This window comes from Pristis pectinata, chromosome 9, assembly GCF_009764475.1.
Source record: "Pristis pectinata isolate sPriPec2 chromosome 9, sPriPec2.1.pri, whole genome shotgun sequence".
In the NCBI taxonomy this organism is placed as follows: Eukaryota; Metazoa; Chordata; class Chondrichthyes; order Rhinopristiformes; family Pristidae; genus Pristis; species Pristis pectinata.
In genome coordinates, this window is record NC_067413.1 from 57,821,110 (window position 1) to 57,835,774 (window position 14,665).

Consider the following 14,665-nt stretch of genomic DNA (forward strand, 5'->3'; position numbering starts at 1 on the left):
TCGTCATTATTTAAGATTGTTGCTGTGTTTTTGGGTGCTGACGAATTTATGCACAGATATCTGACAGCAGATGATGATTTTCTTACTACTAATATCAAGAGTAGTTAAAGTGCACTGAATCGCACTGATTGCAAATTACAGCCGCTTGGATTAAACTAAAGTGGAGGATGCTACCACATGTGTGGCACCTTTCCTGTAATTAAATAACCTAGAGATAAAGGCCTGATGCAGCTGACGGTTCCAGAAAACACCAGAGGAGTACCCGATGCATAAGCATTCTCGTCTTGTCATTCCTTTCACTGATAAACCACTAGGTGAGAATCCCTAAGGAATTGGTTCATGTTAATGTGGATCAATTTGAAGCCACAATTATTGTTTTGAGGATGTGGACCTGGTATTTAGAAGAGGCGTTTCAAGAAGAAAGACAAAAAAAAAATTTTTTTAAATGCTTATTGTGTAATCCTTTGATAGCTGGTGTTAGAGAAGAGCTGACAATTATTGCTGTTCATAACCCTTTGAGGTGCTCCTGACTACACTGGATCTCCCCCCCCCCCCCCCCCAAAGAGCTGCATTACATTAGGAAACAGCTTATTGGCTGCAGCACTGCTGTGAGTGTTTGTTAACTGACATCAGTTGTCAGAGAGCCATAGATTGATCCATATGTGAACAGAGCATATTCATCGCTCTCAAAAAAAAGGTCAGTTTTTCCTGTGTTCCCACATGGATTTCATCAGCGGTTTAAGGCGGCTACAGGGAAAAAATGCATTTGCATTGACAGAGGCTGAATGCTGGTGGAATCTACATTCAGACACATGTGAATCATATGCTATAAAGAAGGCAGAAGGAATACTACAAGCATCGTAGTGGAAGGATTGTAAGGAGTGGGGACAAACAAATCAAAGATTTATATTTCCGTTTTTTTAGAGAATGACATAGATTATCTGAAGTCTTCACAAGAAAATACCCCTGTGGCTGACGTCTTCCCTGCCCTCCCCTGCGTTGGACCTGGTAAGAAAGATACAGTAAAAGAAATCAGATGAGGGTCTCGGGCAGAGATAATTTGTGCATACATCCATGTCATTGTTCTGCCTGAAGAGACTAGGCTTGGTGCAAGGCCACATGTGCTCCTGCCATCATTCACATTTCTGCTCCAAGTACAATTCGGAGTGTCAGCTCTCCATCTGTCTATGCCTGGCAAAAGCACGCACCCAGTTTCCTGCCTCTAGGTAGGGTGCCGCAGCCAGCCTTATGGCTGTCAGTTTTTTCTGATCATTCCAGAGCAGGGAGACAGTAGGTCTACTGACTCCAGTTCTGTATTTTTTTTGCAGAAGAGGGTAAATGTGTGTTGCTCATTCACTAATGCCAGGTGAGTGGTGTGGAGGTGACCTATTCACTGTCTATGAGTAACATTGACAGGATATTTGCTTTAGAAATTGTCAACCTAGAAGTGAAATTATAACCATTTATTGTCTTGATGATAGATCTTGTTTTGAATGCAACATGTCACATTTTATTAGTTGTGTGTGAATTGTTAAGCCATGTGGCTGATAGTGTTATATTGTCTTTAGATAAAATATGTATCAAGAGAAACTGAAAGTGCGCAGCTGTTTGTTTACAGATTATTTGGTTAGAAGTCCTGAAGTGGCTGCTGTTTAAAGGAGAGTACACTTCACAGATGGTGTTTTGAAACTGTATCTGCTTGTCTGTTCTGCTGTGTGTAGGTATTGCCAGTTGTTGAAGAATTGTTAGGGAATTTAGGACTTTTCTGATCATTGTACTGAGCTATTAAATCTCATGCCATTGCATAGAATGCTGCTCGTTTCCAACACATTTATGTTAATGGATTTCAGGCTATGGTTTATACCCCTAAGTAGTTGCTATGCATTGTATTGTTTTCACGGTGATATGTAAAAGCTGTTGTGCTGTGCTGTACTGTCAGTCCTTGTAATGTACATAATCTGCAAATAACAGATGTGTGTAACCACAGCATGTGCAGGATTTAATCTTTTTGGGCATATCTGACACTTGACTATTTTTTGATACCCATTTATACTATAATATGATGAGATGGTCTTCACAAATTTCCCCTACAACTGTTATTAAATTTCTATATCATTGAGAATAAGCTACCTTTTATTTTTAAAATAAGTACAATTGGGTCCATAAACTTTAACTGCACAACTACTAATTGGAAAAAAAATCTTCCACTTTAGAAAATACCCCAAAGTTTAGTTGGTTAAGGATATTTTATAACATCAACTGCTTTCAGCTCTGATATGGATGATGTGCTGAGAGCTTTTATCCTCAATTATTTGGAATAATAGTTCATTTTTTTGCTTTATTTGAAGTGGTCCTTTGACCAATAAACATGCATGTAGATGCCATGATTTGACATCAAAATAAGCAACAGAATCCTGATAGGGTCTGTTTCGATATCTGTTAAAGCAAAATCTGGTCAACATTATCAGTGTTGCAGAACATTTAAGAAAAGTTAAGGAAACACAAGAAAACACAAGAAAAGTTCTTTAAATGTAATTACAGTGAGTAGGGCAAAGTGGATAACCTAATTGTTTAAATAAATTAAAATAATTGTACACTGCCTTTATTTCTGCAAGATTTCCATTTAGTTGTGTCCTTCTATCATGCTTGTGTTCCTTCCAACTCTTTAAAGGAAAAAAAACTTAAAGTGAAATTTTCATTGGTGTAAGCAAATGTTTGTGTGAATCTTTAGTGTTTAAATTGATCTTCTTTTGCAAAGTGCAAACATATATTTCAGTAAATGATGAAACAAAAGTGTGCTTTTAGATGTGGTTTGCCCATGAATATCCACGTAATAAACTGTGTGCCCTGTCAGGCAGTTGTATACAGGAGAGTGTTTGTGAGGGAGGCTACTATAGTGTACAGTTACACAAAGCAAATCTTGTGAACCCTGTACAGTACTTCGAAAGAACAGATGTAGGCTTATAAATACAGCAACCTTAATGCATCTGGCATTGCTCAGGGTCATTTCCGTGAAAGACCATCAGTGATCATGGTCATTGTAGTACAAAATGATACTGTTCTATTAGAAATGGCCTGGCATTAGGTCAGACCACCCTCTTAACTTCTGCTGTCCAGATGTGGCCACACTCTTTTTCTTTATATTTCAAAAATTGGTTCTGTTTTCAAAATCTGGTTCTACTTAGGACATCTCCATCCTGGGGCGCATTTCATAAATTGTCCACATATTTTTCTTAGCAGAGAACTTAACTGGCTGTAATTTTTAACACATGGCTATGTCATGTGATATTTTCAAAACACTTGCAGACAGCACTGAGCTAGTCCCAGTAGAAATAAACAGCCATTCTGCCGCCAGTCCTTTTTTTAAATAAGTATAAGAGACTTACCTGCATTTTAGTTGCAGAAGAAACATTATTTTAACACAGATTTCTATGGTACTGTTAGAAATACTTCAAATAAACAATATATTGATTTATAGATTTTTAATTTTTCAATCAATATTTTTTACAGTCTGAAAATGTACATTTAAAGTTATGGAGAATTCAAAGTACTTGCTATGCTTTGACCAATATGAATAAGCAGCAGATCATGCTTTGTCTACAAGGTGCCAATCTGTTTTCTAGAGAGCATGTCAGATTTTCCAGTATTTTTGAAAGATGACGGAAGTCCAGACTTCTTTTCTGTTATTTCTGTAAAAATGCTTTCATCTAAAATTAGTTAAGGTTTATTCTGAGAGTTTAGAGGTTGAATGAAGTTCCCCCTTGTGGCTTAAGGATAGGGTTTTCTAGATTTCTAAAACAAAGTGCTTAAATAATACCCAAAACACAAAATAAAACATTAGCTTTTTGTTTATAGCAGGCTGACTTACTGAATGGACCAAATGATTTTCATATTGTGGTCCCAGAGACTTTGTATGCTGTGGCAGCTTTGTTTTGGCAGCATCCTAAAGAGTGGCTGAACACAAGAGTCATGAGGGTCACATATGGCATCTTTAGGCAAGCAGCAACTCACCAAGAGCAAAGAGCTTTCAATATTTAATACTTAGTCTTGGACAATCTAAGCAAGTTTTGCAAAGGAGTTAATTTTTTTAATATAAAAGATAACTATTTAAGGAGTAATTTTATGTTCTATTTATCTTTTTTGCATAAAGTCATAAGCATATATTTTTGCTTTATGCCTAATATTGCCGTATAGTCTAAAACATTTCATTTTATGTTAAACAATACTGGTTTTGCATTGTTTTACATGGATTATTCCAAGGCAACCAAATATACTTGCAGTAAAGGCAGCCTAAAAATTGCAAATCAAAGGGTTAATGGACTGAATGCTGCTTCTAAGCTGTAAAATTCAGCCTGATTAATGCAAAGTGCAATGCAACAAAATATTGGCCATATATTTCTGCACTATAATGGCTGAACCCCTCTCAATTACTTTAAAATGAGATATGGAATTTTTTAGAAGGGAATACTTTTTGTTTCATGTTTCCAAAAATGGACTTAGAAAAAGAATTCTGCCACCTTTTTTTAATGCTGGAATTAAATTAAAAAGCCTGTGACCTTGTGTTTAAAACAATATCTGAGCAAGCTTTTGTGCTTCAGCAATTGGTAGCTCTCCCACAGGCACTGTGCAGATAGCCTGCTGAAGTCCCTTAGCCCTCACCTTATTTAATATAATGGAATAACACTGCTTTTGGAACCACCTAGTACAGATGAGGCAGCCCCCGGGATATGTACTTCAGGGATCGAGGAACTGAATGCTAAGAAATGTGAAAATCTAAGGGGACAACGGGGGGATTGCAGGAAAAAAAACAGTACAGGGACACTAATACATCTTCTTGACAAGCAGAGGTTTGATGGGACATGTACGGCATACTGTTCCATCTGGTGCTTATGATTGCATGGCATATTAGCGTGCTGCAAGTTCATAATGTATTCAAGGCAAGAAACCATCCCCTGCATACCAAGTGAGCTCTCCTTCCCAAGACTGCCTTTGAATCTTGATGATCGTGTCTTGCATGTTCCACCTGTGTTCTACAGGACAAGATTCTTTTTTTACACAGCACAAGAGACATGCACCCTATGCATCTGCTGCAGTGGTGGATCTGCTTATATATGTAAACACACAAGTTGGATTGTAATCAGACTTACCAGTGGCTTATTAGAATCATAAACCAATTCTCCTATCCAACCTCTAATTACAGAGATAATTACTATCAAACAGCATGAGTTAAGGGGATGGGTCGCAAGTGCAGACATTTTCAGCATTGGTTACAGAGTCATCATCCCAAGCTTTTTGGCTTACAGCAAGGTTTTCACTGCTGTGCACCAACCATTTAGAGAGGAGGCCCAGAAGTATCATAGTGCATAGTGTCTGGCATAACCTGACATATTGGCTTTAAATTTCAGCATAAGCTTCAGTTGTGTTTGAGGACACTTCCAATTATCCCCCTTGGTAGGTGATAACATTTCTAAACATTACTGTTCTTTTCAGTCTGCCGACTTTGTAATTAAGATGCACTGTTGTTTTGTTGAAGTAGGCCACTAGCCCGTTAAATCCAGAGAAATCTGTGGGAGTGAGGGTGGGTAATATGAAATATTTTAGCAAATGTTTGTGAGATTCCTTGAATACTTCAACATTTCATTCAAAAACCGTAAATACCTGCACATATTACATTATGCACTTGAACACCATGTGTAAGCCCTGAGAACCCAACCCCACTAAGTCAGCCTCTTGTATGAAAGAGCACCTTGTTTCAAACAGACTGAATAATTAATAGAGCCTGCGTGCAATGAAGTAATTCCATTTGCTCTATTTTGTGTCATACATTGAGCATTTTCACGTATTGAAGACTGATGGATAAAGGAATTTGGCACACAGTCATCTGTGAGCATAGATAATATTTTTAAAAGCTGCAGGAAGCATGATTCACAAATTTTGCTACTGTCTTTTAATTGTCTTTAACCAACTTGAACATAAAGTTGTTCTGTATTTACCATCTTTCAGAATTTAAAAGATTCCACGTTTTTGCTTCTGAACCTTTTGTTTCTTTTTAGGCTTGATCATAAAGCTTTTAATTTTAAATTTGTATTATAGCAGATGAGTCCCTTCTTTAAATAAAACTATCAATTTCATTTTGAATAAATTTATTTCAGTTGCTAGAGGAAGAGAGAGAAGTAAAGAAAACATTCCCATAATTATGCTTTTAAATTAGAAATAAAGTATTCTTGCAGAAACATCTGATATGTTCGGTTGAAAAGGTCCTTTTGTGAGCTTCTATTGTAGCTTTGCTTTGTAAAAAAAAAAGTAATCATTCAAAATGATCGTGCTACCTAGAATGAATGGAACTGATTTACAAAGACTTGAACCATATTTTCTGAGTTTACATCAAGTCACTAACTTTACTAGAAGCTTGGTTTTTTTTGGATATGGATTAGGACTGGCCCATTACTTCAACATTATCTCCATCATGAATTGATTGCGCTAAACAGCACTGAATGAGTTGCAGATGGTGGCATTACATTTAATTTGGAGGACCTCTCGGCTCTGGCTCCATCTGATCCAGGGCAGGTTGGCTGTGTATGAAACCTGGCTGACACCAAACTGTCAGTACAGTAGAAGCATGTGTCTGCTGGGTTGGGGAGGCAGTTTTAATCCTCAGCAGAGCTGTGCTGCAGATGGAGATGCTTGGGTGACTATTTTGGATAGCTTTCAAGATTTCATAAGGAAGTTCTGTATTAGGACTAATTGTGTGTGCTAAAGTGTAGAGATACACAGAAGTAACATGATTTCAAATTTATAATTACAGTTTATGCTTCAGTACTTGTAGAATGTTGTGATATTTAAGCATGAGGGATATGAGCCTCTCGTATAAGTAACAGATTAATTCTACAGGCTTCTTTCCCTTGTGTTTTGGAGCTGGTTATCTGGACGGTCTTTTTTAACAGTACAGCATGAGTGTTAGCAGAATGAAAACCAGATGGGCTTGCAGTTCCCACTGTTATCTTCCAACCAGCCCTGGCAAGCTCACTACCTCAGCATGTCAGGAATACTTTCCTTTTATTTAGGAGAGACTGAATTCACTGCTCTGTCTGGAGTAACATGTGGTTGTTAGTTCTGGGTTTAGGAACTGAAAAATATTTATTCCATGTGATTCTGAATACTTGAGGTAGTAAGGTGAATATACAGGATACACTGTTGGAAGATGACTGGGTCTCAAGTACAAGTTTAATTATTGGTCTTCTGAATATTCTGAAACTGTAAGTAAACCATTAAGAACAAAACCTACTTGGATGAATAAGTAAAAAAACACGAGATCCATTTCACTCCTTTTCATTTCATGATCCTAATTTTCTGAAAAAATTTTACATTTACAAGTAAATGGTAACATTTGGTTCAGTGAGTTGGGGGGGTGGAATGTGTTTTTTTTCAAAGTTAGCATGGATTTTTTTTCTCAAAGCATTTTCAGTTGAAACTGATCTTTAAGTCAGCATAATATATAGCCGAGTGTGTGTTGATGAATATTTTTGTCAATTGTACTATTTTAAACTTTATTTGGTTTCTAATAATGTGGTGGTGTGTAACCAATAAATTGTTGAAATAAACAAAAATCAAAAACATTTTGAAGTAATTATCCAATCGATGGCAAACTACTATTTAACCTTAATTAACTATGAGCTGTCCTGCAAGACAGAAAAGGCATTCTGTTTCAAGAAACCTACCTGTTTATTTGTTGTTCAAAGATTTTCTATAAGTAAGGTAAGTTATGTGCTTTATATGTAAATGGCAATGGATATCAAAGATAAGAAATAACATTGTAAACATAATACATTGCATAATAGGTCCTGATCACAGTCTCAATCTTTACTTGGACCCATTTAAAGCCTAGACCTTGGCTGGCCTCCATTCTTTCCACAAATGGGTTCCATATCTCCCACAACATTCATATTAAGCCAAAATAAAATGACTGCTTTAGTTCTGGAAGTGAGAAAATCATAGATTAGGTCAAAGTGGAAAAAGGCTGCAATGGAAGAAAATAAGAATAAGAAAATAAGTATAAAAATGGGGATTTGAAGAAAATGTGAAATTAATCATCACACTGAAGAAGAATAAGGTAGAAAAAAGGCAGTATATCTTCATTTCAGAACTGCTGTGATGCCTCCAAATTAAAATTGTAATGCATTCCTTTAAATATTTGTGCAGAAACAAGAGCACAAAGAATGAGGAAAGCTCTTTGTAAACGATCTCATATCAGTTGATTCAAATTGAAATATGATATTCAGTTTTAAAACTTGGGACAGGCAGAAAGTGCAGTGCATTGAAATGGTTGATGTTAATAGTGTGCAAGAACTAATTGTAGTTTATTGTTAATGAAACTGTGGATTAATGAAACATATTCATCTACAATAATTTACTGAATATACTAATACAACATTTTTGCAAACTTTAACCTGTCCAGTATTTAACATTTTACATTGTATCTTTGCATTTTACTTTAACATTATTTTACAACTATAATTTTCCACGTGTACCTTTTTAACTATCATGAGCCATAAGTTTCAAGACTGCAACTTATACTGTTAGTTAACACATGGTGCCCTCTCTGCCAAAACAATGTAAAACTGATGGGTGTTACCACGGGAATGTTAAGTGTCAGAGCTTTACCTGTGCGTAATGCAAGTCTATCAAATTTCTCCAGAGCTTTGATTCATCTTTACTTTTGGTAAATTAGACACTGATCCAGGAAGATATTATTTGAGTGGAATAATGCTCCATGTAAGGAAGTATCTGTATATCTTTAAGCTAGAAAATAAAGCTAAATCCTCCATTTTAATAATGAGTTGACGCCATCTGTGATATGCCTCCATTTTGCATATTGAACAAAATGATAGCATCAAAGATGAAATTACTATTTTGGCAACAATAATGTATTTTGGAGGTGGGGGAAGGTGGGTTGGGGTGACTAGAATGACAATATTTAACAGTTTCTTAAGCCAGAGGAAACAAAGAATAACACCAATGCTTTTTTGCCTCTGACAGATCACAGTGAGAAGCGCTCCACGATGCCAGACTCCCCTGCAGATGTAAAAACACAATCCAGGTTGACACCTCCAACAATGCCACCTCCTCCAAATAACCAAGGAGCACCTCGAACAAGCTCATTCACGCCAACAACATGTAATGGGAAATAATTGATATTTTTTATTCATATTATTCTTATATTTATTTTGGTCTTTATTATTCCTGTCCAGTTTTGCAGAATTAATTACAGACAGTATGGTAGTTAGATGGGGATAAGGAAGAAGAGAAATCTGCTGGGTGGTAGATCACATGAAAAGGCGAGATGCAAGGAGTGTGCAACAATTTTAAGTTAACTTTTATCTCCCAATGTAATACTGTAAATTAGTCTGAAAGCCAAAACTCGTTGAATTAACTTCTGATGTGGTTTTGGGATTGAATGAATCTATTTATTTATTTTAGTCCCTGTTATGCTTTAACCCTGACCGTCTCACTGGAGCTCTTCTGGCAGGTGCTTAGATAAATATAACCTTCGTACTTGGCCTAGTATTGGAACTGTACACCTGTTTTACTTTAGACTGACAATGCTATTTTCAGATGTTTCCATACTGAATGTATCCTCCCAAGCAAAAGCAAAGTAGAATTCAGCCTGGGCTCATTCAGTGCTGTGCAGCATATGTAAGAAGTAGAATTCTTGTTCTGGAACCTTTTTTGTGTACTTAACTGAGACATGCTACAAAACACACAGTTGTTATTGGCCTGCTTGACATATGGTGGGAGAAATTTTCCTTGTCATTGTTTGCAAGGTTATTGCTTTTATAACATGATGTCTATCTGTTGTTATTAATTGAGTGGACTAATCTATTCTCAACAGGCAGAGGCTAATTTTATTTTATTCCTATTTTTGCAGTAACAAATGGCAACAGTCACTCACCTACTGCATTGAATGGGGCACCGTCTCCTCCAAACGGCTTCAGTAATGGAACCTCTTCTTCTGCCTCTTCCACACTGGCAAATCAGCAGCTGCCACCAGCCTGTGGTGCTCGACAGCTCAGCAAGCTGAAGAGATTTCTAACGACCTTGCAACAATTTGGCAATGATATTTCACCAGAAATTGGCGAGAGAGTGCGAACCTTGGTGCTAGGATTAGTGGTAAGTATGGAACATGAAGCTGTTTCCAGTGAGTTGCCATGCACTTCATGGTATATTAAGTTGTTTTTGTATGTATATACAATGTCAGATCTTTTGTTACTGCACTTGCACTGACATTAAATATAAAGCTGCTTTATATTTGATCAAATTGTACAGTTCTGGGCCAATCCAAATACATAAGGCTTTAACTCTGCAGCTCTGTATCATAAACATAGAGGGGAAGGAGAATGTGTGGCTCATGGTGTAAGGGATGTTAGACTCTGTGCACCATAAGTTCAGTTTATTTATAGAAAATGTCGGTGATCGGACTAAGAACCTGAAATCATGTGGTTTGAATTTTTTTTCCATTTTAATATTATTATAGGCAATTAACAATATGAATTAATAGCCACAGGTGCCCTCTTGTGATTTTCTTTATTCCTCATCATCCAACTTCCCTTTCCTGAAGTTAGCAGTGGTGAAATTGATAGTGCAATGTGAATGATAGCGAATCAGCAGTTTTACATCCAGACGGAAAATAAAAATTGGACTAAGTGTAAAATGAGCCACTGCTTCGTTATCACCATTTTCAAGATCAGTGTCACTCTCAGTGACTCATGCCAATTCTATGTATTTACATAGCCTTTCCTGTACCACAACCTTAATGCTTGCATTCAGTCAGTGAGTGCATGCTACGTGGTCAGCCTGATCACATTGTCTGATATTCCACAAAAGTACTTCCCATGGTTTCCAATAGAAACTATTTTCACTGATGGGAGAGTTGGACTCAGACTCAAGGCTGATGAAAGAACCAGAGGAAAGATGAGATTTCATTTTTTATTCAGTAAGATATTGTAATCTGTACTGTAGTGCCTGACAAGGTAGTGGAAGCAGGTTCAAAAATAATTTCCAAGAGTGATCTAGATATATACTTAGAAAAAGGGAAAGATTACAGAACTATAGTGATATAGTGGAGCACAGATCAAAGAGTAGTATTTGAAACAAAGTGGGTGAATTGAGATCGAAATAAATCTGATATAATAGCCTTTGCAGATGGTCAAAGGATGATGTAGAATGGGACCTGAATATTGAAGGGTGTGTCTCATATAGGAATGCCAGGAAACAGGGAGAAGATGCAGGAATGGCTCTGTTAATTAATGATGGTCTTGGTGCAATAGAGAGGGTGTTCAGAAAACCAGGATATGGAAGGAGTTTGAGTGATGAAAAGAAATAATAAAAATAAGAAGTCACTTGTTGGAGTGATGTACGGGTCCCCTAACAATAACCACACAGTAGGATAGAGTACAGTGGGAACTTGTAAGAATGTATGGCAATGATTATGGGGGATATTATCATATAGACTACATATAGACTAGAAAAATGGGAAGGGCAAAAGTAGCCTGGATGAAGAGTTCATGGTGCTTTGGGATAGTTTCTTAGTACAATGCATTCTGGAGCCAACCAGAGAGCAGATTATACTAGACCTGATATTGTGCAATGAGATAGGACTAGGGAGCACCAATCATAATATGATTAATTTTTCCATTCAGCTTGAGGGAGAGAAGAATAGGTTCCAGACTTGTATTTTAACTTAAATAAAGATGATTATGAGTGTATGATGTCAGAGCTAGCTAAAATGAACTGGCAAATTAGTTTAAAGGATTGGTCAGTAGAGATGCAGCATCAGACATTTAAGGGAAAATTCCAGAATACACAGCACAGAAGAAACAGGAAGAAACAAACATTCTGATAACTAAAAAACTTAAAGATAGTTTGAAACTTTAAAAACAGCTTTAAAAAAAATTGTGTGAATACAGGCAGCAGGTCAGAAAATTGGACAGAATATAAACAAAAGCAAAGAAGGACTAAAAAATTAATGAGAAAGGAAAAATATCAAATGATGGAAAGCTAGTCTGAAGTGTAAAAACAGTAAAAGTTGGAGTCTGAGTCAATACTAAAAAATTAACAAAGTGACCATTGATCACACAAAAAGTGAGTCTCAGGAATTAATAATAGGATGCAAGGAGGTGGCAGGTATTCTGCTTATGTCTTTGCTGTGGAGGACACAATTAAGATCCCAGAAGTATCAGGAGTTGGAAAGGAGGGAAGGACTCGGGGAAAATTTTAATCATTGGAGAAGTGGTACAGATCAAATAGTTGGAGCTACCGGCTGACGATTCCCTGGGTCCTGATGATCTTTGATTTCAAAGAAGTGGCTGGTGAGATGAATTGATGGTTTGGTTTTATTTTTCCAAAATTAGCAGGATTCAGAAAGGTGCTATTAGATTGGAAAGTAGCAAATGTAACTCCTCTATTCAAAAGGGGAGGGAATAACATAGCTTGTCATTTTGAAAATATTGAGGATGATGTATTGAGCAAATGGAAAAATTCAAGATAATCGGGCAAAGTCACTGTGGAATTGTGAAAGGGAAATCACATTTGAACAACAGGAGGGTAGCATGGTAGTGTAGTGGTTAGTGTAAAGCTATTGTAGTGCCAGCGTTCAGGGTTCAATTCCTGCCGTTGTCTGTAAGGAGTTTATACGTTCTGCCCGTGACTGCGTGGGTTTCTTCTGGGTGCTCTGGTTTCCTCCCACATTCCAAAGACATACAGGTTAGTAGGAAAGGCCTGTAACCGTGCTGTATAAATAAAGTTTAAAGTTTGACAAGAAACAGAGTCGGCATAAGTGGGTCTTTTTTGGAGGTAAGTTATAATAAATAAATTGGTAAATTGGTTTATTATTGTCACATATACCGAGGTAGAGTGAAAAACTTTGTTTTGCATGCCAGCCATACAGATCATCATTACAACGTCATTACAACGGTGCATTGAGGTAGTACAAGGGAAAAGCAATAGCAGAATGCAGAATAAAGTGTTATGGTTGCAGAGAAAATGCAGTGCAGGCAGAAAATAAGGTGCAAGGCCATAATGAGGTAGATTATGAGGTCAAGAGTCCATTTTATCGTTCTAGGGGATCGCTCACTAGTCTTATAACAGTGGGATAGAAACTGTCCTTGAGCCTGTTGGGATATGCTTTCAGGCTTTTGTATCTTCTGCCCGATGGGAAGGGGGGAGAAGAGAGAATGTCCAGGGTGGGTGGGGTCTTTGATTATATTGGCTGCTTTACCGAGGCAGCAAGAAGTGTAGGCAGAGTCCATGGAGGGGAGGTTGGTTTCTGTGATGTGCTGAGCTGTGTCCACAACTCTCTAAAGTTTCTTGCAGTCACGAACAAAGCAGTTGCCATACCAAGCCGTGATGCATCAAGATAGGATGCTTTCTATGGTGCATCGATTAAAAATTGATCAAGTTCAAAGGGGACCTGCCAAATTTCTAACCTCCTGAGGAAGTAGAGGCGCTAGTGAGCTTTCTTGGCCATGGCATCTGTGTGGTTGGACCAGGACAGACAAATGGTGTGCCACAGGGACCAGTGCTGGCACCTCAACATTTTACTATTGATGTAAATGACTTGGATGAAGGCTAAATTTGCTGATAACTAAGATGGGTATAAAGGTAAATTAGGAAGAGAACATAAGCAGCCTCCAAAGGGATATGGGTAGATTAAGTAAGTGGGCAAATATCTGGCAAATGGTGTATAATGTTGGGAAAAATGTAATTTCACATTATTGTGGGAAAACTAAAAATGAAACACATTACCTAAATAGTGAAAGATTGAAAGCTCTTAGGTTCAGAGGATCCGGGTGTCCTAGTATATGATTTGCAGAAGTCTAGTATATAGGTATAGAAAGTAAAAGGGAAGATAACTGAATATTATTGTTTATTGCTGGGGGGAATTGAACACACAGATAGGGAGCTAATGCTTCTGTTATGTAAAACATTTGTGAGACCACATCTGGATTACTGTGTATAATATTGGTCTCCTTATTTAAGAACAGGCATTAACGTATTGGAAGCGATTCAGAAAAGGCTTGCAACAGATACCTTGAATGAGCAAATTGTCTTATGAGGAAAGGTGGATCGGCTGGGCTTGTATCCACTTGAATTGGGAGGGGTGTGGGGGTGCACTTGATTGAAACTTGAAAGATTCTATGTGGTCTTGACGGGTAGTTATAGAGCACCGAGTTGTCTCACGGTTTCTGTCTCTGAGTTATGATTCTTTGGAACTCTCTGCCTCAAAAGGTGGTGGAAGCAGTCTTTGAATAACTCTAAGGCAGAAGCAGGTTCTTGACAAGCAAGGAAATAAAAAGTTACTGGGGGTAGAAAAAATGCAGAGTTGAAGTTGCAATCATTTCAGCTGCAGTTGTATTGAATGGTGGAGCAAGTTTGAGAGGCTGAGTGGCCTGTTCCTGTTCCTAATTTGTATATTCATATGTAAGAACATGGTAGAGGAAGAAAAGAACAGCACTTACAAAAGAGCGGGCATGATGAGTGGTGTAACTGCCTTCTATTTCTGTTGTCATTTACAGGAGATCTAGATGATGAAGTAATTTTCTCACAACTTACCAGGGACATGGAAACTGGTGTAATAACCTGCTCTGCTGCTCTTTGTGTTGAGCTAACT

General features: G+C 37.4%; 1 protein-coding gene across 11 annotated transcripts in view; it reads left to right on the forward strand.

Moving 5' to 3' along the window:
• runx1t1 (RUNX1 partner transcriptional co-repressor 1) overlaps nucleotides 1-14,665 on the forward strand; it is a 77,374-nt gene that overhangs the window by 17,012 nt on the left and 45,697 nt on the right. For 8 of the 11 annotated variants that reach the window (XM_052023355.1, XM_052023363.1, XM_052023364.1 and 5 more), the window contains 2 exons: nucleotides 9,037-9,174; nucleotides 9,926-10,167. In XM_052023355.1, coding sequence (XP_051879315.1) covers nucleotides 9,037-9,174; nucleotides 9,926-10,167 — 380 coding nt within the window. Of the gene's footprint in view, nucleotides 1-840; nucleotides 1,009-1,303; nucleotides 1,367-8,006; nucleotides 8,111-9,036; nucleotides 9,175-9,925; nucleotides 10,168-14,665 lie in introns of those variants that run through there. The other 3 variants (XM_052023360.1, XM_052023356.1, XM_052023361.1) reach the window with 3 other exon arrangements.